The 24,481-nt window shown below is 46.5% G+C and overlaps 1 protein-coding gene and 1 non-coding gene across 2 annotated transcripts; both read left to right on the plus strand.

The window, feature by feature from the left end:
• The first annotated feature begins 1,728 nt into the window (after nucleotides 1-1,728).
• HSPA9 (heat shock protein family A (Hsp70) member 9) lies at nucleotides 1,729-23,905 on the plus strand. The gene is made up of 17 exons (XM_074883269.1): nucleotides 1,729-2,117; nucleotides 3,144-3,202; nucleotides 4,597-4,684; nucleotides 4,798-4,979; nucleotides 5,480-5,604; nucleotides 7,073-7,146; nucleotides 7,229-7,335; nucleotides 8,155-8,317; nucleotides 8,982-9,074; nucleotides 10,753-10,962; nucleotides 13,395-13,622; nucleotides 14,408-14,512; nucleotides 15,569-15,686; nucleotides 18,042-18,136; nucleotides 20,399-20,491; nucleotides 22,185-22,325; nucleotides 23,143-23,905. The coding sequence occupies exons 1-17, from the start codon at nucleotides 2,031-2,033 to the stop codon at nucleotides 23,200-23,202; spliced, it is 2,028 nt and encodes a 675-aa protein (XP_074739370.1). The 5' UTR covers nucleotides 1,729-2,030; the 3' UTR covers nucleotides 23,203-23,905.
• On the plus strand, nucleotides 13,871-13,942 carry LOC141949993 (small nucleolar RNA SNORD63). The gene has a single exon (XR_012630900.1). It is a non-coding gene; the product is annotated as a small nucleolar RNA SNORD63 (small nucleolar RNA).
• Nucleotides 23,906-24,481: the final 576 nt, after the last annotated feature.

A 24,481-nucleotide genomic window follows, 5' to 3' on the forward strand; every position in this document is an offset into this window, starting at 1 on the left:
TCCCAGGACTCCGTATTTACATAAGCAAAGATGCCCTAGCGATGAAGTCAGGCTTTTCTGAGCCACGCAGAAACACTCTGACTGAGCGGTTATCCTGGGTGCACACTAATCCTGGCTCAGTTATATGGGCTGGTATTTCCTGGGCCCCAGCCATGGTTCCGGACCCCACGGAATGAACCCACTCAGGCAGCCGAGCCCTGCCCTGCCTTCCCCTCCGCCGAACCCGCAGTGCTGGCGGGGAAGAGCAGCCACGGCCCGTGCTGCCTCCTCTGGAGAGCCGCTGCTGGGGAAACGATGAGCTTCCCCGGGCAATCCAGGCATCCCCGGCGGGCTGAAGGCGGCTTCCGTGAAGTGGAGAGCGCGTTTGAGCCCACGTTGGTGGAGCACCGGTGCTGGGCTCCACACTTCTGGTTTCTAGAGGGGTTTAGCTGAACGTGCCTTTGGGGAAAGGGCATTGACTTGCAGGAAACAGACTCTACAACTCGAATAGAGTTATAAAGCAGGTACGTTTACTCCGGCGCCGGGGTACAAGGGGATTTCTCCACAAAGCTTGCACCCCCCCAGCACATTTTACCAAAAACTTATAGAGTGTGGATACACATATTCATTGATTACATAACACAAACATCCACATGCATGAGTGAGGCTGGGTTAGCTCTAGAGGCTGGTGTCAGCAGTTTATGTTCTCTTTGCACCTGCACGTTGCCTCCTGGGGGGCGTCTTCGGGGGTCTGTTGGAGGAAGGCTCACAGTCCTCCTCACCTTGTACTTTTCCTCGGAGCATGCGCAGATTCTCTTGGCCAATTTCTTGAATAACAAGAGTGTTTCAGCCGGTTTACTCATTCTATCTTATCTAAAAGTACCAGTGTATCCATTTCTACCATCCGTATATGGCTATCTTATTCATTACCAAGACCCAACTAGTTAGAGCACATCCATTTCCCAAGGATAAAAACATGATATTTTGCTGAACACTACAGTTCTTGGTAGATTTTCACAGTAAACTGCTTTGTTTTGATGGACACGGTAGGCCTTGGTAAAATTCCACAGAACAGTCTGGGCAAGCAGGATTCTTAGCAATATTCAAAAATACTATAAGTTGCTATAAGTAAGTAAATAAGTTGTAAGCAGTTTGCTATAAGTAAATAAGTCTCAAAACAAGTAATCATTTCTCTGTATCAGCATAAAACTGGCATAATTGGGGGAAGAAAGGAGGATGCACCGCAAAACAGAGGCCTATTACGTGCCAGACGGGTACAGCCTTGCCTTTGGCCGAGCCCCCGCCATTCCCGGGAGCCGTGCGGAGGCTCGGGCCCTGCACTGGCAGGCCCGGGGCCCACCCCGCCAGCAGGGGGAGGCCTCCGGGTGGATCGTGTCCCACGTTCCCGAGCCCCCAGGCTCGGCTCAACCCCAGAACAGAGCCCAGCCCGCCTACAGACCCGTCAGCCCGGGGCTGACCGCGGCCTGCCCCGCCCTGCCCCTGACGCACACGCCCCAACCCGCCCCCCGCCCCCGCGCGCGCACTACCGCGCATGCGCTCACGCCCCGGCGCGGCCCGCGCAGCCGCACTAGGCCGGCCCTTCTCGCCCCCTCCCCGCGCATGCGGCGCAGCCCCAGCGCACGCCGCGCACGCGCCGCCTACCCTGACGCAAGGCCGCTGCAATCGCCCTGCGCTTTATCCTGTCCGACCTTGAGTGCGCGGCCGCCCGCAGGACCCGGGCTGTCCTAGGCTGTGCCGGTGTGCACCGGGCCACTTTGGCGCCCGTTTCTCGCCCTAGTCCCCGTCGGCCGAGGTGGCGTGCTCTCTCACGGTCTCAGAAAGTCAGCGCGCAGCCGCTCCCCGGTGTTGGTGTCCGAGCGGAGCGCCGAAAGCGAGGGGAAGGATCAGGCGATCGCCGCGACAGCCCGCGCCGGGGGTCCTGCGGCGCCATCTCACCCCCCCCGCGGCCCACGTGGGTGGAGGTTTCCAGAAGAGCCGCGGCACCGCGCGCACCCTCGTTCCCCGCCGGCCCGGTCCGCCGCCGCCTCGCCATGCTCAGTGCCAGCCGCGCCGCCGCGCGCCTCCCTCTGCTCCTGCCGCGCGCCGCCCCCGCCCCCGCGCCTCCCGGGCTGGCGCAGGTGCGCGGGGGGCGACCGGGGCCGCTGAGGGAGGGGGGGGATGGCGGGGGGGGGGGCCGCTCTCAGCCTCCGAGTGCCGGGCCCGGGCCGCTGGCCCTTGGGATGTCTCGGTCCTGAGGAGATTTTATTGAGAAAACCGTTAATCGGGGCGCAGGGCGTAGCAGCAGCCGGTGGGTGAGGTGGGGAAGGCGCCCCGGGAGCGTGCTCCGCGTGCCGGGGTCTGTGTTCAAGGAAGTTTATAGTAAGATTGCACAATTCCTCACCCACCGTCTGAAAATGATAGCGGAGATGGGGCGGGACGGGACGTGGAGGCGGTTTGTGAACGGGCACGGGCGCCAGGCCCGGCAGCCCCGAGCAGGCCTCTGCTCCGGCCGCGGGGCTGGCCCGCTCCCTCCCGGCCCTTCCCCGCGCACGGGGCGCGGCTAGGCCAGGTGTCTCAAAGAATTAGCAAAATATTCGTGTCTTGCTGTGGTCCTGCTTGTCTTAAGGTGTTTTGTTAAAATCTCACTCTCAAAACAGAAAAAGGGGTAATGCTTTTGGGCTTCTCCAAGATACTGACTTGCACGTGCAAAGTTACGGCCACTGCAAAAAGCTTAAAAGAGTAGCTGCAAAATCTCGACTGCAGATTCTTCAAGGGATGTAGTAGATCATTTGCTGCTGACCACGCATAAAGCTTGGAGAAATGGGGTTAATGTTTATCTGCTGCTGTTCATTCAAAGCTGAAGGTTCAGAGTCAATTACTGAAATGTTTTTTGCCTGGTGGTGTATTTGTAGACTGTTTTGTTTGAGGGAAACAGCTTATTTCTGGTAATAGAGATCAAGGTTATGCCAGATGAGGAAGTGTAGTAATTAGTTTTTTATGGTAATCTGAGTCTTTCTCAAATTCTTCCTTAGTTTGCAATTAAATTTTTGAAAACTTGTAGAAGGGCTATGTTGCTTCCGAAGTTGTTTACCTTTGAAAGTCTTGGCTTGAAGATCCCTTAATGTTTAAAACTGAATTTTCATTAGAACGTCTTCATTTTGTAGACATTCTGGAATGGCCTCAGTCAAAATGTTCTCAGAGCAGCATCCAGCAGAAAATACGCGTAAGTATTTCCTTGTTTTTTCATGTTTGGCCGTTTGAGATTTACGTCTACTCTCCTCCTGATACCAGAACCGATTGTGGAGTCAGAGGTGGGCTGACAGAGTAAAACCAGCAAGATAAAACCAGAACCTATGCATGTAACTTTTCTAAGACTGTTTCTTTCTCTCTTGTGTTTTTTTCAGGGGAACTTTAAGAACTGTTCTTCCCCTGTTCTCCCACCAACAGTAGCGTCAACAAAATGTGGATCATTGAGATTTGTTTGATTTAAAACAAACAAAAGAAACCCAAACCAAAATACAAAACAAACAAAAAAATACCCCAAACATTGATGGAACAAATTGTTTTACACTGGCATGAAACAAGAGTGATGCAGGGCTCCATTTCACTATGGATAAAGTTTATTTCAAACAGCTCATGCATTTTAATCACTTGTTTTTCTTGTTGGAAGATAATGGGTAAAGAGTAGCAGTTAGTTGTGTAACTTAGTCAGATGTTTTGTGGCTGATGCTGATTCAGGACACAGAATGGGAAATGTGTTTGTGTTAGGAAAACTGCCCAGTTCTGGTTAGCACAGAGAAACTGAGCAGTTGCACATTTCCAAGATCACCACTTTATGGTATTTGAAGTGGAGGTAGAGCAACTTAGCACCTTGGGGAGCGAGAGGCTGAGAGCCTGGCAATAAACATGGTCCTGCTCTGCCTTCAGGATGCTTTCTCCATCCCAGAACATGGCTTTGTTTATAAGGCAAAGGTGTGATACAGGAGTTCGCTCTAGCCTTGAAAGGGGTAATACACCCTTCCTAGAAAGGAGGAGGTTCAAATTTGTCTTTTGTAAGAACCACTTCCATTTTCCAGAATTAATTTGTTGCTCCTCAGGATCAAAAAGTTATCTCTGGCTCAGAGAACCCTGCATGGGTTGAATAATTTTTTATCTTTGTGTATTCTTTGTGCTAAGCAATGATAAATAAACCAATACAATTTATTATTAGCATTTTGACTCTGGGTGGATGTTTTCAAACAAGTGTGAAGGTCAAAGGTAACCCAAAACAAGGCCTGTCTGTGTAGGGACAGAATTAGTTATGACATTGTTTTATGTCAAAATCTTAAGGGATGTTGAGAATATATGTAGTACAGATTATTCTGGGGAAGAATAATACTTTATATGGTTACTTAAACAAGTGAGGATTTACCTATAAGTGATGTGATTGAACACAGAGGCATAAGGTTAAGTTCCTGTGTAAGAGTCGGAGAACACCTGAGGTCAGAATACAATGTGTATTTGCTTCAGCATCTAGTGAAAAACCACTTTGTCCTGTCATCAGGGTAGAAAGTTATTTTGCTATTTAGTTATTTTCCTTTAGTGGTAATTTTATTTTTCTCGTAATATGCTTTACAGCTCAGAAGCAATTAAAGGTGCCGTTATTGGAATTGATTTGGGTACAACAAACTCCTGCGTGGCAGTCATGGAAGGAAAACAAGCGAAAGTAAGTAAAAAATGAATACCAGCTTGCAGTAACGTTATTAGAAGTGGAACGTCCAAACTAGCATTCTTGAAGGCAATGCTTTTTGATGGCACCCTGTTACATTTTTTACACAGGTGCTGGAAAACTCTGAAGGCGCCAGGACAACACCTTCAGTTGTTGCGTTTACGGCGGATGGGGAGCGCTTGGTGGGAATGCCAGCAAAGCGGCAGGCGGTCACCAACCCACACAACACCTTCTACGCCACCAAGCGCCTCATCGGGCGGCGCTTTGACGACTCTGAAGTGAAGAAGGATATGTAAGTGAGGGTGGAAAGCAATTCTACTACCAGCAGGAATGCAGAAAATACAATGCTGTATAGCATGACGGGTGGTGTTTTAAAATATAACCCTCTTCTGGGTGAAGTAGCTACGCCCTGATGTCTCAGAGTGTCATTGCTTATGTTCTGAGGGCCAGGCTGTATTTTGCTACGTTAGTTGCTGGTCATCCTAAGGTTTTTGGTGAAGAATTAAAAAGCCTTGCTGGTGCTGTGCAGAATGGTCAGCATCTACCAGTGAAGGCTTTTCTCATTCTTGAGGGTGTTCACAATCAAAGCTGTATGATTACAATTAAATGATATAGCTGATTAAAAGCAGTAGTGTATTTGAAATTCTGGGACTCCCTGGTTCTGAGGCTGATGTTGGCAAGTTCAGTATTTTTTGTCTAGAACTTGCGTGTGTTCATCTGCTGATGCTAACTGTAGGGTTTTGTGATGTATGCTGATACAGAAATTGAGTGTGGAATACTTCTGTTTTTTAGTAAGAACGTTCCATTTAAAATTGTCCGTGCCTCCAATGGTGACGCCTGGGTAGAGGCTCATGGGAAACTCTATTCTCCAAGCCAGATTGGTGCCTTCGTACTAATGAAGATGAAGGAAACCGCAGGTTGGTATGGTTTGTGCAGTCTGTGCCCACAAGTGTGACCTTGGTGCTGGGCCATGACGAGGGGAAGGAGGGGAATCCTTGTATAGCAGGCTGTGGAAGGGTACAGTGGTGGGCTGTTAGGAAGATCAGTGCTTCCCTCAATCTTGGAGCTTTGGTAAGATATTAGTGCTTTATTTCAAACATACTCTTACCAAAATTGAATACCGATTGAGTTGATACTCAGTTTGAATTGAATTGAATGCACACTTACTCAGAAGGGGGAGCCCCTTTCCTTGTAAGCTGCAGTCCCTGTGCCTCCCTGGCTGCAGCTGAGCAGGGGCTGTGGCAGCCAGGCTTTTGAGGGGCTTTGTTCTTACCTGCTAGATACATAGCAAGAAAGGGAGTGTTGAAGGGACCTGGTTTTTGGGCTGAATTAATAGCTTCTTAGCCGGTGGTGACTTTAAATCTCCACTAGGGGATAATATCCATTGGCCTGGAGAAATACTTGTTTCTTTTCAATTTCTAATGTGGTTTTTGAGTATAATACATAGAGCTAATAGTCAGTAGTTGCCTCCCACAGCCTTGTTTGGTAAAGGTTGTGCATCCAGTGATAAGTGTTTGGAGGCCAGGACTAAAGGTTGTTACTGAAGCTTCATCCAAAGCTATTTTTTTTTGACACTTACTAAAGCTCCACCCAAGAGTAAAATATGAGTATGTGGTACGTGAGCATCTAGGTGTGATGAATCTGACTTCCTCGTGAGGATGGTGTTCCTGTGCCTTGAGCAGGGGTCTGCTTCCTGTAGGTCTGCTGGCTTTTGGCCTGGATGCTACATGAATTCAACTATGGAATGGTCTGGCTTTGCAGGCAGCACAGAATAACACAGTGTGTAAGGTCTGTGCACTGCTAAGGCATAGGCATAAGTCCTGTCTGTGCATTCTCGCTGCATCATGCGCATTCTTATTTTTAGCAGTTCTGAATCTGCATTTGATAACATCCTTCTCTCTTTTTCAGAGCAGTTTAGGGTGCAATACATATTTTTCTTGACTTGCTGTCTCAAATGCTTATAAAGTTATATACACTATTCGTACTGTATAAATGTTACCATCAGCAGGCTCTATAAACAGGATGAAAATGAGTAAGTTTTAAGTGCATCACATGTTGCACACTCCAAAGAAATGGAAAACAACTTCAGTCTCACACACTAAAATGACAAATTAAGCTCTCGGATTAATTCTCACTCACTAGTGGCATCCAGTCAGTGGTTGAATCGTGGAGGTGCTTTGCTGTTCTGTCAGAAGTCCACAAACTATTCCGTGAAGGGCTTGATTTCTGCACAGCCCCCTCTGCATCTTCCCAGAAAGCAGCAAGTTCTTAGGCAGCGAGACTCTTCTGTTCTTAGTTCAGGAAAATTATTTCAAACTACATAATAATAACTTCGTGCTATTCTTATCTTATAAGCATAATTTTCTGTTTTGTCTTCTCTTCTAGAAAATTACCTGGGACATTCAGCAAAGAATGCTGTGATCACAGTCCCTGCTTACTTCAATGATTCTCAGAGACAGGTATTCAAGCTGTAAGATTTTTTTTTGGCTTATAAATTGCATTTAGTTTCAGTAGTCAGCACTCTTCCTCTTTTTTCCTCAGGCTACAAAAGATGCTGGGCAGATTGCTGGCTTGAATGTTTTGAGGGTGATTAATGAGCCAACCGCAGCTGCACTTGCCTATGGTCTGGACAAGTCTGAAGACAAAGTGTAAGTGCCTGTTCATAACACCTACCCTCTCTTAAAGAAGCATACTGTAATTTGCTTTGTAAATGCCTCTTCTGCTTTCTGTTTTTTAAAATCATTGGTTGGAATTCTGCCAAAATAGATTTACAGCTGTGAGTCAGTGCTGTGTAATGTCACCTCTGTTCTGTGCCAACCATACTTGTTAAAGAAAGTGAGTTCATAACTTGCAGCTACAACTTCATTATCAAAGCTGAGTGTCAATGTAATTACCTTCCTGGTAGCAGTGATGGGTGTGGCGAAGGACAGCTGGGTGAGAGGCTGTGGCAGCTGGTGCTGAACTGTAGCCCAAGAGATACGCTGAGGTTTGGTGCCTCGTATCCACAGCCTGCGTCTTCTTCCCTGACTGCATTCAGCCTTCTGTCAACGTCAAGGGTGGTTATATAAATGCAGGGGGTTTGTTACAGGTTTTGTATTTCTGATGTGGATTATAGTGCTATGAAAGTCACATGTTTTGAAAAACATGTCTCATAATGGTTCTGGTGTCCCTGCCCTTGTCATTGGATGTGAGTGGGGGTTTTTTTTGAAGAAAGAAAAACTGCCCTCTGAAATAATGGGCAAGGTTAAGCATCGTGTAGCACGTTTTTCAGAGAAGACTTCCACGTGGACTCAGAGTGCTCAAGGAATGTGCACACTGTGCAATTTGTTTACTGTCTTTAGAGAGAAGCTTTTAACTTTTGTGAACAGCGACATGAACTTCTTCACACTTCATCTCCTGAGGAGAATGATTTTTGAGCCACACAACTTTATCTAGGAAGTAATGTTTTTCTGTATCTGTCCTTGTAGTATTGCAGTCTACGATTTGGGTGGTGGCACTTTCGATATTTCCATTTTGGAAATCCAGAAGGGAGTCTTTGAGGTGAAGTCCACCAATGGTGACACTTTCTTAGGTGGAGAAGATTTCGACCAGGCTTTGCTACAGTATATTGTTAAAGAGTTCAAGAGAGAGGTAAGGTATCTCATCAGAATTCAATCTTGTGTGACACTGTATTTCAACCTCTCTTAACTTATATAGAAGAATGGGAGTTTTCTTAAATTGTTAGGACTTGGTTTGTAATCTATGGCACAGCCGAAATTTAAGAGTATTAAACACGTGTTAGCCTGTCTTCCAGTTCTTACACTTGTTTTCTTGAGGTGGACTGTACCTCTCCTGGAAGACATAGACTGGCAGGACTTCTTTTTCCCTCTAGCGTAACAGGACTACCCTACACCTAGTCTGCTTACTTTTAGTACTAAAAATCTGTGGTCTGACTGAATGTGTCAGCACAGATGCATACAGTACAGGGTTGGCTGTAGGAAACTGCACTGTAATTCCATCTCCTTGGCTAATTCAGTCTTGCCTTTATATTCTGTGATGCAGCAGCTTTTCCAAGCTTTGATCTGTAACTTACTGTATAATCACTGCCAGAGCAGAGAGGGCTAGCAAATGTTTTTGAAATGCTAAATACATTTGCCAGAAGTGAGAGAGAGGAGCAGAAGTGTACATATCAGCCTGTATCTCTACAAGCATTTTGCAGTCAGGAGTGATAGGAAGGTGAACTGCGGTGCAGAAGAGCTCTCCATGACTCCTGTGCAAAAGCTGAGTCTGTTAACCCATATTGTTTGTCGCTTAGATGGGCGTTGACCTGACTAAAGACAACATGGCCCTTCAAAGGGTGAGAGAAGCATCAGAGAAAGCGAAGTGTGAGCTTTCATCATCTGTGCAGGTAGGTGGCTGGGTTCAAAGCAGTCCAGTAAAACATTGTAATACGCTGAGGTTTGCATTACTTTTGTTAACAAAGCTCTATGAAATTGCTACTTTTTTCTTGTGGTAGAACAAGCTTCTGTAAAACCAAATGGCATCACTTCAACAGAAAGTCCTTTAGCAGGGTAGACTGTTTAGGAGCACAGTTAGTTGTCAGAAGCCAGGAATGTTAGCGGGTGCTGGGTTTTGCCTGCCTTCTGGCACCATGTTTTCTCATCTTGCAGAGAATGTGACCTTGTTCCCAACTTACCATGTATTTCAGAAGTATGATGGACATCAGGGAATTTAGCTGCAGCTAGTACTGCTGCGTTACTACAAGTACTTGCAGCTTTGTGCAAGCAGTTACAAAATCTTGGTGCTGTTCATTCCACTGAAACGGCTAATTTGTCTAATAAATCATTTTTCTAAAGGATCTTTATTTATTCGCCTATAGAAGAGTTGTCTAGACAATGGGCAACGTATACCCCTTTTTTCCATCTGCTTTGTATATTAATGCATTCAAGCATGTTCTTTATTCCCTACTGAATAAGGAGCTGGAGAAGCAGCAAGTTGGGGGTGTAATAGTCTTGCCTAAGTGAAATTAAGGTCAATTATATAGTAATTGAAATGGGGACTCTGCCAGTTTCTAGGTTCTGAATAAACATATTTTTTTTGATGGTGGTCTTTTTGTTGGCCAGTGGGGAGCTCATAGCAAGGAGTTTAGGCCAGTCACAATGGATGCATAGTTCTGCCAGAGACATAGCAGGCTCTGTTTTACTAGCTCAAGAGTTGGCAAATACAGTCTGTTCATACCAGAAGAAACTGAATTCCTTAACTCTTTAGCAGTGAAAGGAAGACAGCTTGATTTTGGCCCTATTTTCCCATATTTTTGACTATGCTATTTATAAAGTGAATGCACACCTCTAGCCACATGGGTTTAGTTCTTGTGTAAACTTAAATCTCTAGAGCTTAAAGCATTCATGGTTTTTATTGCTTTGATTTGTAGTATCTTTTTGATGTCAGCATGACTCAGCACTTGAACAAGATGGTTTCAGTATAAGATTTGCTTTAAAAATCCAGCATGCAAATTTGTAAGATCATTCACAAATAGCCATGAAAAGTGGGGATTATGATTCCTGGCACAGATGAACTTTGTGTTAAATGGTAGTGGACTGGCTGTTTAATATGAATCGTTTGCATTTAGAAAACAGTCATGAGTTATTTCCTTCAAGTAGCTTACTTTGTATGAAATGTTAATCATATGACAGAATCTTTCAGAACTCTGGGCTTTCTTCTCTGTTGTGCTAAAGCAAGAGGATTAAGGTTGTCACTTCTAATGTTTCAGCTCTTATCTCCTGGCTATGATAGAAATTAAATTGTTTTTCTTAACAAGAAAAGACCTCAAAATGACACAATATTAAAATTGGAACTTAACAGTTACCACCATGAGGTGTGTAACAAAATAATTTTCCTCTCTCTCGTCTGAAATGTCAAACGTAGCAGTATGCCTGCTGCCACTTAAAGACTGGGCTGCAGAGTGAACGGGCACGTAGATGCTTCAGTACAGGCAGAACAGAACCTGTAACTTGATCTGAAACCTGTATGTAGCTGCCTTATTTTCCATTCCCATTTTTCACTCTGTGTCTGTTTCTGTGCTGCAGACTGATATTAACTTGCCATACCTTACTATGGATGCCTCTGGACCAAAGCACTTGAACATGAAGCTGAGTCGCTCGCAGTTTGAGGGGATTGTGGCTGATCTGATCAAAAGGACGGTAGCGCCGTGCCAGAAGGCCATGCAGGATGCTGAAGTCAGCAAGAGCGACATCGGTGAAGTCATCCTTGTCGGTGGCATGACCAGAATGCCAAAGGTATGAGATAAGTCCCTGTTACAGGCAAAGCTGGCCCAGCTACCCAGGGCTTTCTGTTAGGGTGATCTGTAACAGAAAAGTTGGGAGTCTGGTCAGAGCTCCAGCAGCTGAAGGCCCTGGGAGTGGAGCAGATGTGCTCAGTAGTCACATGAAAGCAGTGGCCAGGGACTCTTACCCTGTTCAGTTAGCTCAGCTTGGATCTGGGGCCTGTAGCTGGGTTGCACTTCACAAAGACAAGTGGGAGGTATCAGGAGTTGAAAACTCAACTTGACTTTCCAATGTGGACTGAACATAAGCAGCGTTGTTGAGATACACAGGGTGGTTTCTCTTGTTGTGGACTTCAGTGTGTGATAAAGGCACACTTCAATAACCTATCAGTAATCTTTGCCTTCCAGTGGATTTCCTCCCCTCTGTAGCACGCTTACAGCAAGCTGTGAAGAAACTGCACAAGCAGAATGGCTCTGTTACCTGCTGGTTGTGTGTATTCGGCATGTTTGAGGCTGGGTGTTGTCAAGGATATTTAACGGGCTGTTCCAAACACTTGTTACCTAATACCTGGCCCTTGTGTTCTGTGGTGATAAGCACCAGCAGGTAACTTAGAAGCTTGCTCTGCTGACATGCACAGTCTTGCAGATAAGGCGCTGTCTGCTGGTGACTTACTATTCTTGCTTGTAGCAGGGCAGACTCCTGCTTAGCTCCCCTGAAGTCAGAGCTGAACATGTATGTACTCTGCTCCCTTCAAGGGTACAGCTTGTCCTTTTCTACAGAGATCATCAGAATCTCATTCCATAGGAATCAGTCAGGCTTGGACTGTTCATTTGCTGTTAAGATTTGTGATTTGCAGGTCCTTTCTAAAATAGTACATGGTCTTGTTTGGGATTGATTAGGGGTTTGGTGGGGGTTTTTTTCCTCCCTGTGTTAGATGAGCCTGGTGGTTGGAGGTGATAGTGGTGTGTGCAGAAGGTCACCCAGGCAGGGGAACCAGAGCAACAAGATAAACAGAAGCTGCTGCTCTGGCCAAAGCTCAAGTGGAGTAACTGTGCTGTACCTTCCCGAAGGCCCTGCTGTTCCAGCTGGGTAAACGGTGTGGTTAGCTACCTATGAAGTGATGAAAAACGCTTTTAGAAGTGGGGAAGCCCTTCCTGAAACATTACGTGTCCTTTAGGGGTGGAAGATGGTACTTATACTGATTTTTTTTTTTATTTTTTTATTTACTTTTTTACCCCTATTTATAACGCCCAGCATCTGGGGCTTTGAGCTTACACAATGCTTTCCTGCGTGCCTGTATTTACAGCTCTGGCTCCAAGGTCGGTGCTGGTACGTTGCACGCAGCACAGAGCCTTCTCTCGTGTACGTCGCTGTGTTCGCTTCACCCTGCTAGGAGGGAACGTGCAGCCTTTGGAGCGCTCACGTGGCCAGTGTTCCAGGAAACGTACAGTGGGTGGTTAGAAGTAATGTTCCTTTTGTACTGTAAAATATGCCTCCAGAGGTAAAGACTTGCACTTAATTATATGCTCACACATAAAGTGTCTTCCTCTGTAATGAACACTCCCAGCAGACATCTCTTGGCTTAAGTGCAGAGCAGTTGGACATTGCTTACAGCAGTTTTCCAGGCGCATCACACCCACCTGGGCTGATGTGTGCCGAGCTAGTGTACTCGGAGAGGAGGAACCAAGTCCCACACCCTTCTCTTGCAAGGCAGAGGGGCGGACTCTGGGCTGTGCTCTGGTGCAGACACCTTATTGCATTCTAGTCTGGATACTTCAGCAGTAAATCCGTTGCCATCATGAGCACATCCTTCTGAAAGGGCAGAGCAGTGAAAAGCTAGTAAGGCAGCTCAGACTGTCAGCTGACATAGCAAATCTACTTCTGGGGTAAAACTGCCTGTTAAACAAAGAGTTTGAAAATACTTCAAACAATTCAGACAATTTTGGTTTTTTTCCTTATTACACACAAATAAAATGAACTGTCCTTCTGCTCTGGATTTTTTTTTTACCTTCCTTGTGCTCTGCATCCACAGTTGTACCGTCCTTGACAGCTGTGTTGTGCCCAGTGTTGGCTTGTAGAGCTTCCCAGGGAGCAGTCCTTGACTCCTGCTTGATAAGCATGGAGCTTTCCCTTCTGAATATGGCTGGGCTACATGAAAGGACTGATGTAGGTTGACTTGGAGCTGGCAAACTTAATTGAAAGAAAGCCTTTAGAGAAGGGGTTGTTTAGACTGAAGCAAGGGCACTGGAGAGGGTGCGTGGAAGATGGGGAATTAGAGAGCAGTTACAAGCCTGAAACTTAGTATTTCTGTCATGCCACAGGGTTACACGGCAGCAGGAGCATGAAGATACAAACCTGTAGCCACGGCTGGTGTGTTCTTGTGGCCGCAGCACTGGGTGGTAACGGTTCACTCTGCATATGAGCTGTGCTTTCTCTCCATTCAGGTGCAGCAGACTGTACAGGATTTGTTTGGCCGTGCTCCTAGCAAAGCAGTTAATCCTGACGAAGCCGTTGCTATTGGTGCAGCTATTCAAGGTGGCGTGTTAGCTGGTGATGTTACTGATGTGCTGCTGCTGGATGTAACTCCCCTCTCCTTGGGGATTGAGACACTGGGAGGTGTCTTCACAAAGCTCATCAACAGGAATACTACCATACCGACTAAGAAGAGCCAGGTACGAATTGACTCTAGATGGGTGGGTCTTTTGTGTGTTCTCACCCAGTGAAGGCTACCCAAAGCATCCCAGTAAATAGTCTTGTCTCCTCCTCATCTGGCAAGGAAAAGCAGCATAGAAATCAGGTTTAATATCAGCCACTGAGCATCTCCGTTGATTATTAGTGTGCCCAAGAGGGGAGGTAAGTTGAGTTAATGCGTGCCAAGATACCCCAGGATGTTTGTGGCCTGATCAGGACTGCAGTGCGTGTGCTGTGATGTTAACTGTCAACACATCATTCTGAAGAAGAATTGTGTGGAGACTTTCTGTAACTGAGCACCACACCCGTTTGAGACCACCTTTCTCGGTTTGCATGCCTTGAAAGGGATTATTTTTTTTCCTGTGTAAGGCCTTAGACTTGGGTGTGCTCCTTTCTTTCACTTTGCCTTGTCTGGGTTTGCTACTGTGTGCTCTTACTGATAACGCTTGTTCTGTCTGGGGCATGGGGTTGGGGCAGGAGCTGTGCTGCTTCAGGAGATGTTTTGGTCATGTGGCTGGCAGCCTGCTGCTGGCATGGCATTACCAGTTCTAGTGTGCATTTAGGACAAGATGCTGGTGAGCTTGGCTGTTGCTAGTCTTGGTGCCTTAGTGTTTTGTTAGAGGAAAAGGGGAACAACCAGCATTTAATGATTCTTTATCTCTTCCAAGTAGCTTCTCTTTATTCTTGTTTAGTCAGCTTGTAACTGCATCAGTTCACGTGATGCAGTTTACTGGCTATCCAGTAACCTTCTGTTCCTTTTCCACAGGTGTTTTCTACAGCTGCTGATGGGCAAACTCAGGTGGAGATTAAAGTATGTCAGGGAGAGAGAGAGATGGCTAGTGACAACAAACTTCTCGGCCAGTTCACATTGGTATGTTGGCTACTCAGTATTCACGACCTTAGACTTGACCTTCTTTGAGAAGTTTAAAACCTTCTCCATTTCAGTTGACCCCTGAAGGTAGTGTTGAGGGGGATTCATCTTACAGAAGACATTTGACCCTATTTGTAGTAAAAGAGCAGTTTCTAAAGGCACAGCCTGATTCTGGGACAGCCTTTCAGTGGCAGGGGAGCAACCAGCATTTAAGAAGGAGCTCGAAGTTTCTAAGCAGCCTTCTGTGGCACAGGGGCTGCTGCAGCTTTAGGGCCTGGTCACCTAAAAGAGCTGTCTTTGCTTCTGGGCACAGAGAGCTAAAAGAGCTCAGTAGTACCAGGTCTGTGCAGCAGATAACCTGAATGCTGGCCTTTCCTCTGGTGTTGCAAAGACAAGCCTTGAAGCAGGCTCCATGATGCCTGTAGTCCCTAGGGCGACCCATTTCCAGCCTTTTCTGTGAGCGCCCATGGAACTGCCCTGCTTACTGGAGCACAGATGAGCTCCAGGGGTTCATGTGCGCAGCATGTGGCTGCCTAACCAGCTCCCTGCACATAATTGACTTGGTCCGTGCTGTCAAAGTCTGACACTGTTACAATTCTTTGTCCAAACTTGCTGTTCCTAGGAAGAGTCCCACTGAAAGGAAGGGCTTTGCCTTTCTTTTGTACTTTTGAAGGAAGTTGTACTGCCTGCCACACTCTTAAAATGGTAGCCTCTGAGGTAGTCAGTGCAGTCTAGTTACATCCAGAACTGAGGAAATCGAGCATCCTGCCATGTCCACGTCCATGGTGGCTTGTTTAGCAATAAAGCAGAAACCAAACTTGGGCGCGACCTCTTGTAGTTTCTGTGCGCTTGTCCTGGATAAAAATCTGTATCCTGTTAAATCTGTCAAGATACTACTAATTCACCTCATGATACCAACAGGTATTTCAAGGACTTGGCTGTGAGGCTTAGGTAAGGGTTGGGGGTTAGTTAAGGGTTGATTCAACTGACAGATCACCAAGATAACATGCCCAACACTGTACCCCGAGCTGATGGCTAAGCACTTCTCGTTCTCAGGTTGGGATTCCTCCAGCGCCGCGAGGAGTGCCCCAGATTGAGGTCACTTTTGACATTGATGCGAACGGCATCGTTCACGTGTCAGCCAAGGATAAAGGCACCGGGCGTGAACAGCAAAGTAAGTGCTCTGGGATGCTGCCCTGGGACGAGGGGGAAAGGTGTGGAGCAGTGGTGGTGCCATAGCACGTGGGGCACTGAGGGGACTCCAGTGCTGCCTTGATGAGCCTCCCCACAGCCCAGGCGTGGGGACTGTGCAGCATCTTCCTTGATTAAGAGTGAGGATGACACAAGCAATCTGTTGCCAGTGCAGCATAGATGCAGTTGAAGTCATCAGCCTAAGTGCCTCCTCTGGAAAGGAGGGCAAACAGTTACTGCCAAATGAAGTAGGGAGAGGGAGAAGGAGAAGTGACAACTGACCTGTAGCGTCATTTTAAGGACGTAAAGTTTGTGTAAACACATAGCACTCCACCCTCTCTGTTAGCCTGATGACAGACATTGCCAACAACGGATGCTCCCTCCTTGCCCATCAGGCAGAGATAAAGCATCTGCCTATGCCCAGGTCAAGGAAGCCCTCACTGGCAGGGTTTTACCATGTTCCAAGTAATTTTGCACTGTATGACAGTCCTTTCCTGGTCTTGCAGTCTGCTGTGATGGCCACAGCAGCATGTTAGCAGAGTGCAGCTGTTTCCTGGGGTTCCCTGTATGTATCAGCCAGCCATGCCTCAGTCCCCAGAGAGCTGTTGGACGTATAGGTTGGCTAACAGAGGGCTCACCAGGTTTGTGGAGCAGTGCTCCTGCTACTTTATAGGAGTGTCCTGTGTCACTGAGGAGCTCAGAGCAGTGACGTTGTGCCCTATGTTACCCTGAAGGGACAGAAATCGGGGTTTGGGAATCCAGCATCTTGTACGAGTTGTTCTTGAGCTGTGCTCCTGGGCGTGCTACTCCTTTGGGAGTGCCCTCTGCTAACACACGAAGAGATTAGCGTCTGTTTGAGGCTGCCTGCGTGAAGGTGCCAACTTCTAAGGGAGAAATCAAATTAGGAAGATCTCTGTGGAATCCCAGGCATGTCACGTACAGCTGAACAGATCAGCCCTGTGCCAAGACCCTGTTTCGTTTCTAATTACTCTGTAACAAAGGTCTTGAAATTCAAGTATTCTGAAGCAGCAGGTATTTTTGTGAAACTGCCTTGTTCATTTTCATCCATTTAGGCTGGAAACATCTCTAAATAGCAGGAGGCTTGGGGACTTCAAGCTGTCAGTGTATTTTGCTCTGTAATGCAATGAAATGTTAGGCCCGGTGTTCTGGGGTAATTAACAACACAGTTGACATTTTCTGAAGCTCTGTTGTGGGCTCAGAAAATTAATTTGAAGCATTTATAGATTCCCCTGATACAAAATAGATCTCTTTTGTGCTGCTAACTGGGAAGCCTCTATACTGCCCTTCGGTTGTTTCTTGGAGACTTGAGCAATCAAATGCGTGCTCCAGTTAAGAAAAATACTGTTAACTCTACTAGCAACTTGAAGGTATATGCTGCTCTTCACCGTACTGCTTGCCTTTTAGCGTAGATTTGTTTCCAAAAACACACTGCTTGTTCCTTTGATTTTCTTGTAGATTTTCCCTGTGTGGCAGCCTTCTAGCTCTGAGTAAATGTCTCCTGATAATAGGCAACCAGAATTTTTTAGCTGCCTATCTGTATGCAAGCATGTTCCTAACTGGAAAGCTGAGCTCCTCATACCACGTCTGCATCCAAAGGACACGTGTGTGTCTCTGTTTAGAGTTCTGTATTGTGCTATGGACAAATACTACGTACAAAATTTACTTCTAATGAGGATCCTAATGTACTTTTTTTTTTTTGAACTTCGCAAAATCCAGGATATTGGTCCTCTCTTTCCCAATGAAATTATGCTTTACTGCAGAACTAGCTTATGTCTGGGCTATATTTTTTGGCTTTTATGCACAATTGGAGAAAAACAGAGGACCTTCAGGACCCCACCTGTAGAATCATGTCATATTGTCTTATCCTGCAGCCTGGGCTGCTTTCCAACAGTGAAAGGAATCTCTGCCTTGGTAAAATGAATCCTTCTGTTTGGATTTTTTTTTTTTTTGGTTGGGTTTTTGCTGGTTTTTTCATTTTGTGTTTTTAACCTGCTGGAATGCCTCTTTGGTTTGGGGCCTTTGTGTCCTCCTGTTTCCAGGAGGAGTAACTGAAGAACAGTCAAAGTGACTTGTAGACCAGTGGACAGGAAGTGTCTGCAGGGCTGGGGAGCTCATAGATCTAAGATGTCAGGCTTTTATCTTGCCAGCAGCATCACTGCCTCTTCAAAGACTGGCTGTCTTTGTACTGCCCACGGGGTCTTCACAGGTGCAGAGTCCCTGACCAAGGCTGCTGCTGTTGAGAGGGTTTGGGAAATAATACTCTCCTTTCCTCAAGGATGAGAGCATGTTCGTTATTAATGCTTCTTCTCTAATGCAGTTGTTATCCAGTCTTCTGGTGGCCTTAGCAAAGATGAAATTGAGAACATGGTGAAGAATGCAGAGAAATATGCAGAGGAAGACAGGCGAAGAAAGGTAATGTGATCATGATGGTGTCCTAGCTAGTCGCATACCTGCTGGTTATTGCTGTTCTGTGCTCTTAACTGTGCCCACCTTTGAAGGAGCTGTCGGTTCTGGTCTGCGTGGTCTTGAGCTGTTTGTGCTGTTACCCGGAACATCTGCTTGCTTCCTTATATTCAGTTTACACTCCAGAGTTGCAAGAAGGTGTGTGCAGAGGCATTTGGATTTTGGGTTTGGGTTGGGTAACTTGCCCTGTGTGACTAGCATTTTAATTCCTCCCTGAAGAATTCCTGGGACACGGAGGCAACAGTGAGCAAACTCACCTACCTATTACTCATGATAAACAACTTTGCAACTCTGGTTATGCTTTTTGTCATCAGTGCTCTTTACTGTTCACCTGCCTGTTATCCAGGCTGTTTATTTGAAGCTAGCCTGCTGCAGCTGGGTTCTCACAGTGATGTTCCATTTAAACGGAGGCAGTATGGGGGTATTTAACCTACTTTCTCTGAGTTTATTCTAAAGCTTAATTTATAGAACCTGCCAAGCAAAGCTGCATCTCAGCTTCTTCCTTCGTAAGTGGGAAGTTGCTTTCCATAGTGCTTAAAGTCTCACTGTGGCATCTAGAATGCTACATGTATCTGAGCACAGTATTTGCCCTCAGCGCAGGTGAAGCCATCAGGAGGCGTTTGGAAACCTCACTGACTTTGCCAGGAAAAGACTGACATTTGCCATGGTTGAGTGACTGAACCTGTGATATAAATAGGATCAATGGTTGAAACTAATTGGTTTAATGAGGGTAGTACTAATGAATTATGCTACTAAATATAGAGTGTTGATTTTCAAGCAGACACAGCACAGGCCTGCTCTGAGATACGGGACCAGCATATGTTTAGTGATTCGCTGAGACTGGCACACTGAATTGATCCACTTGGTGTTCTCTAGTCTGTAGAAACCTGTCTTGGGTGTTCAGGCAGTGCTGTAAACCTCACCCTCAGTAGTGAAGGGATCAGAAGAGGGCTGAAGGGGGGGAATGCATGGAATAAATTCATGTGAAGCAGCATTGCCTTGGCTCAGAACTTCTAAAGCCACAAAGTGTTGGCTTATTAGCATTTGTAGGTTAGGTGGAGAACCTTTAAAGACCTTGGTCTGAGTCCCACTGTTTAAATAACCATGTCATTGCCATGAAGCGTAGGTGGTGGCCTAGTGTTTGAAGAGGCTGCACTGAAAACTTTTTCCTGTTGCCTTACTTTGACTTTGTATCTTAAATTGCTGAATAAGTTCCTCCCTGTTGTAATCCTGAAGTGGGATTCATCTCTGTCCAGTGACCTATCAGATTAGGTTACTTTCTTAAGTAACGCTCCTCTTTACTTGACCTACATAACTGTAATTGTCAAAATTCCCTCATTACACCTTTCTGATCATGGTTTTACTACCATGGAAGTATCATGCGTGTGTAAACAGTTATCACTCTGCTGGACTCAGCATCCTGCTGTGAACTTGGACAGCCCACAACGAGTGAAGGCATAGTGTAGAAACAAAATTATTTTTCATCAGCTTTCCACTGTAAGCGGTTAGTCTCCTGAGAATATTATCACACCCTTGTTCAGGTAGATTGTTCTTTCAAATGAAGAGGGCTGGATGTCCCAGAGACTGTTGCTGATGAAATGGTTCATGGTGACACTGGGACTGAATTACGTCTCAGCAAGAGTACTGCTCCTCTGTACTTGCAGCCTACCCTGTCCCCTCTTGGTTGTCTTTACAACAGTAATCTTAGGAAGGGGCATTTCTTACCTAGCACAGAAGGGTTTTTCCACTGCTGAGATGTTACAAGCATTTGTAATAAGGGGACATGAGTAAAAGAAGCCAGCATTTTAGTTGTCTCTAGTGCCCTTGTTGCTGAAGAGGCTTAAGAATACTTTCCAAAAGCTCTGTTGCTTTCCCAAGGCGCAGAGCAGAGAGCTGTGCTGTCTCTGCAGTTGCTGGCTTTTTCAGTGGGCCAGCATTAGTTGCTTCTACTTGCAGGGAAGTGAGTTTGAGCGTGAAAGTGTGAGGAGTGACTTGCATAGACTGCCTAGTGGGCTTTCTGGTGTCAGAACACATCTGGAAATGCTTTGCTTGCATTTCTTCTTGGCCCTTGCCATTAAGGAAGGACCCTGGGTGGGAACTAGAATGGAGTTTGGCAGTTTGGGGGAAGAGGTGTCAGCTGCTAGTTCATAGGTGCGCAGCTGGTGTCACCAGGGATGTGTGCTGTAAGCCCTTACGAGCTCTCTTACCCAGGAACGCGTGGAGGCTGTAAACATGGCCGAAGGCATCATCCATGATACAGAGTCTAAGATGGAGGAGTTCAAGGATCAGCTGCCAGCAGATGAGGTAGGTAGTTTCTGATCCCCTAACAGTAAAGGAGGGTAAGATTTCTTACTAAATCTTTGCTCAGTTTCTCACTTAACTTGTAGCTGGCTCTGGCCAGCGGCACCAACTCTGTGTGTGTTTCCATGCTGTGGAAAGATGGCACAGTCATCGACTCTTCTGGTTTTTGCACTTGATGAGTGGGATGATGGGAGGATGTAAGGATATACTTAGAAGAACATGGCTTGGATAATAGCAAATATCCTATTTCAAAGTGTGAGTTCAGTGTCACTGAAGATCTGAGAGACTGGGAAGCTCTTAATGAAAGGCTTCTGCATGAATTATGCCCTTGACTTGGCCTTGCAGTGATTTGATAAGAACTGTACTGCGGCCTGTGTGAGAGCAGAGTTTTGCTCAGAAGTGAGAGATTATGAACAGTGCCTACCAGTGTATTAGCAGAGAGACAAAGACAAAGCTGCTGTGCAGTCCCGCAGTACATACACGGCACCCAAGAACTTGGAAGTAATGAAAATTACTATATCCACTGAACTCCCGTTTTTCTTCCGTATTTGGAGTGAAGTGGATATTTAGTATCAAAAGAGTGCTTTTCATACCACTCTAAGTGATGGCTTAATTTCTGCATTATGGCTTTCAAAAGCCAAGTTTAAAATGGATTCAACAGTCTTCCGTTTAACAACTCTCGGAAGCAGAATAAAAGAGCTCCTAGGGGCTCTGTGAGATGTTTGAGGGAACAAGATTATAGTTGATTGGTAAGTAGCCTCTGATCAGTTTAAATGCTGGTTTTCAGCCCAGCTCCTCTCTCTAGGATGAATATTGCCTGACTCTGTGTTTGGGATTATGACCACTGGAGTTTTCTCTCACAGGAGCAGAGCGCCTAAATCCCTGTTGCCTGCAGGGACTGTTCCCTGTAGCTTTTTCGGGGTGGGGGGTAATACCAAAGGAAAGTGGGTAGTAGTGCTTGGAAGAAGCTCTTTGGGTGGAGATGTGGCCCGACACGGGCGTTGTCGGTCACCTTCCCTTCCTGCGGGTCTGAATGAGAACTCTGCCCGCGAACGCTGCTGAGCCCGCGCTGCCGGCGCAGCTGTCCCCCAGCGACCTCGCTTTGCCAGGCCTGCCTCTCCACAGGCTGCCAGTCTGACAGAGAAATGCCAGACTGTGTGGAGGGTTTGACAGATGGCTACAGGGGCTGCGATGAGACCGCATTGCTTTGGTTTGCCTCTCTGCTCCTTCTCCCACGTGCAACAAAAGGATTAAACAGGGTGGTGAACAGCCTTACTTGTTGGCTTTCTGACAGTGCTTTAAATATAGATGAAAACCAGCTTTCTTTTCCCTTTACCCTGGCTCCTGGGGTGACAGAGTCAGCGGTGAGGTGTGCCAGGGAGAGCAGCTCTCGTCCTTGGCGGGCTGTTCAGTCTCTGCAGGGCTTTCTGTCCTTGGCGCCTCTGCTGAGACTGCAAACAAGGGGACCGATTAATGCCAATTGTGGCACGTTTAGTGAAGTGGACAGGTGCCCATTGGGAACGGAGCATAGTCCTGGTCCCTGCAGACTGTGTGGCTCAGTTTGAGACTTAACTTCATGGCTTCTGGCAAAAAAGCAGTAGTTTTGCTGCGGCCAATATGTGGGTTAAATGACAGCAATGAGATTTAGTGAACAAATTGCAGGATTTCATCATGTTTGTTTGTGACTTATTTGCAGTGCAACAAATTGAAGGAAGAAATTGCTAAAATGAGGGAACTTCTGGCTCGTAAAGATACTGAAACAGGAGAAAACATCAGACAGGCAGCAACCAGCCTGCAGCAAGCTTCCCTGAAACTCTTTGAAATGGCATACAAGAAGGTAGGTTCACAGTCATTTCCATTTGACAGCCCTCAGATGGGAAGGGCTGAGTCAGGACACCAGATGGGTAGGTAAGAGCTGTGCTCGGAGGTAGCACTGAGTCTCAGTGCAGCTCCCTCTGAGTGACACTTGCTGAAGGAGCAGCTGTAGAAAGTCGGGTACAGTTGAAGACCTGGAATCTTGGCCATCCTGCCGTGGGTAGCCTGCCTCCTAGGCCGTGTGTTACGTTACTGTACGGCACCGCGTGGGAAAGTGCTGGAAGCTCTTACTAAAGAGCATCAAGAGCACGAACAGAGCTTTCCCCTAGGTGTGTAGAGTGCCTAAAGAAGTGAAGTAATGTCTGGACTTACTTTAAGGATGATTTTAAAACAGACTTCCTGTTCAGTCTGCCTAAAATTACAGTAGTAGGGCCGTTGGGACTTTCTTCTCAGTCTCCTTCTCAGTGAAAGGCCCACCCATTTGAGCCCTCCAGGGAAGCCTCCCAGGATGGAAGTGGCACTCTCTGCCCAGGTGACCTTGGTGGTGCTAAGCTCTCCTTGCTGTGGAAAGCTGCTTTTCCGTTGTCAGGCTGAAAACGTTCAGTGCTGCAATGTAAGCTTGTTACATCCACTGGGAAAGTGTAAATATTGGGAAGATTCCTCCCTCTTAGTAGCAGTCATGCAGAGATGAAGATTGTTTCCATTCTCCAGTGGACAATTACCCTGTTCACTGAGGGAGGGGTTTCTTCAGTCTACAACTCACCTAAGCAGCTAGCTAGGAAAAAAATGTAACAACAAAATGCTTCTAGACTACAACTAATAAGCCAACTCTTTCACAGATGGCCTCTGAGCGAGAGGGTTCTGGAAGTCCAGGGGATCAGAAGGAAGAGAAGCAATAAGAAGTCTCTGTCTTGCCTTGACTAGAGTATGAAGAAGAGGTCGATTTTCTTGACGCTTGGGAGAGAAAGGACCTTCCTGAGCAGCAGTGGGCAGAATTCAGACTTACTGTGTTTTTGCAGTATTCTATATATAAAATTCTTTAATGTATAAACTTAGTGATGTGTCTGCTAGATAAATTGTCACTTGATGAAAGTTAATTCATGCCAGATGAAGTCCTAAGTGTTTGGCCCCGTGTTATTCGACTGAGGCACCTGGGGACTCGCTGATCATTTATTTCTGATACTTGACACAATGGTGTACTAAATCTGATATCAAAGTTTGGAAACCACGTCGCTGAATCGCAGAGTGGAGATGGAAGTCCTGCTGGAACTGGGAGGAGAATAACATCTGTATGGGCCCTCCTTGCGGATCTGAGTGCTCGTGAGCAGGCAGTGAGGCTGGTCACATTGCTGGAGAGCATCCTGATCTGCAGCTGCGTTAGTACCCTTGTTCTGAAGGAGAGGGGTTACTTCAAATTTAGGTGTAACATTATTTCTCACAAAAGAGGCTATGTGGAAGTTAAATACTTTGCTCGCCTGAGCCTTCTGCTCCATCCTGTGTCTGTTCTCTGCTTATGGTAAAACAATTTCCTTAGTAATAAAACTGTTATTGGATCCATTCTGGATTTTTTTAAAATAAAAGCTGAAAAGTGTCCAACATGGAGTTCTTGGTCTCCTGGCCTTTGATGGAGAACATGAGCATGTTAACTGCCTGTGAGAGCTCCTGGCAGGGGAACAGTCAGCCAGCTGTGGTGGCAGCAGCTTTCTGGAATTTGTGCTTCATTCACACGCAAAAAGAAGGTGTCGGTATCCAGAAGGCATCTGTCCCTTTGGAGAGTCACTGCTGCGCTCACACAAGGTGCCGGGAAGTCCTGCTGTGATCTGCAGCAGCGGTGGGACTTCACCTTCAGGCACTCTGCTGGGGCCCAACCTTCACAAGCAGGCTGCTGCTTCGAGCAACCATGTCTTCCAAGGTGGTGCAATCTCCTTGCTACAATACATTTCCTTTTATTCTGTCTATTTAGTTTCCTAAATAAGAGAAGCTATTAGGGAAGGCTACAGGTCCTGACGCTGTGAATTTTTAAGTTACGGACTGGAAGGGACAGCAACACTGCTTCAGACACTGAGCTCTGCAGCAGTCTCAGCAAGGAGGCCTGGAAGCAGCTTCCACTCCAGAGTAAATCAGATTAGCCCCTTGAAGGGGACAGAGGAGGGGGAAAAAAGCTTTACAGAGAGTAGC

This window comes from Strix uralensis, chromosome 14, assembly GCF_047716275.1.
Source record: "Strix uralensis isolate ZFMK-TIS-50842 chromosome 14, bStrUra1, whole genome shotgun sequence".
In the NCBI taxonomy this organism is placed as follows: Eukaryota; Metazoa; Chordata; class Aves; order Strigiformes; family Strigidae; genus Strix; species Strix uralensis.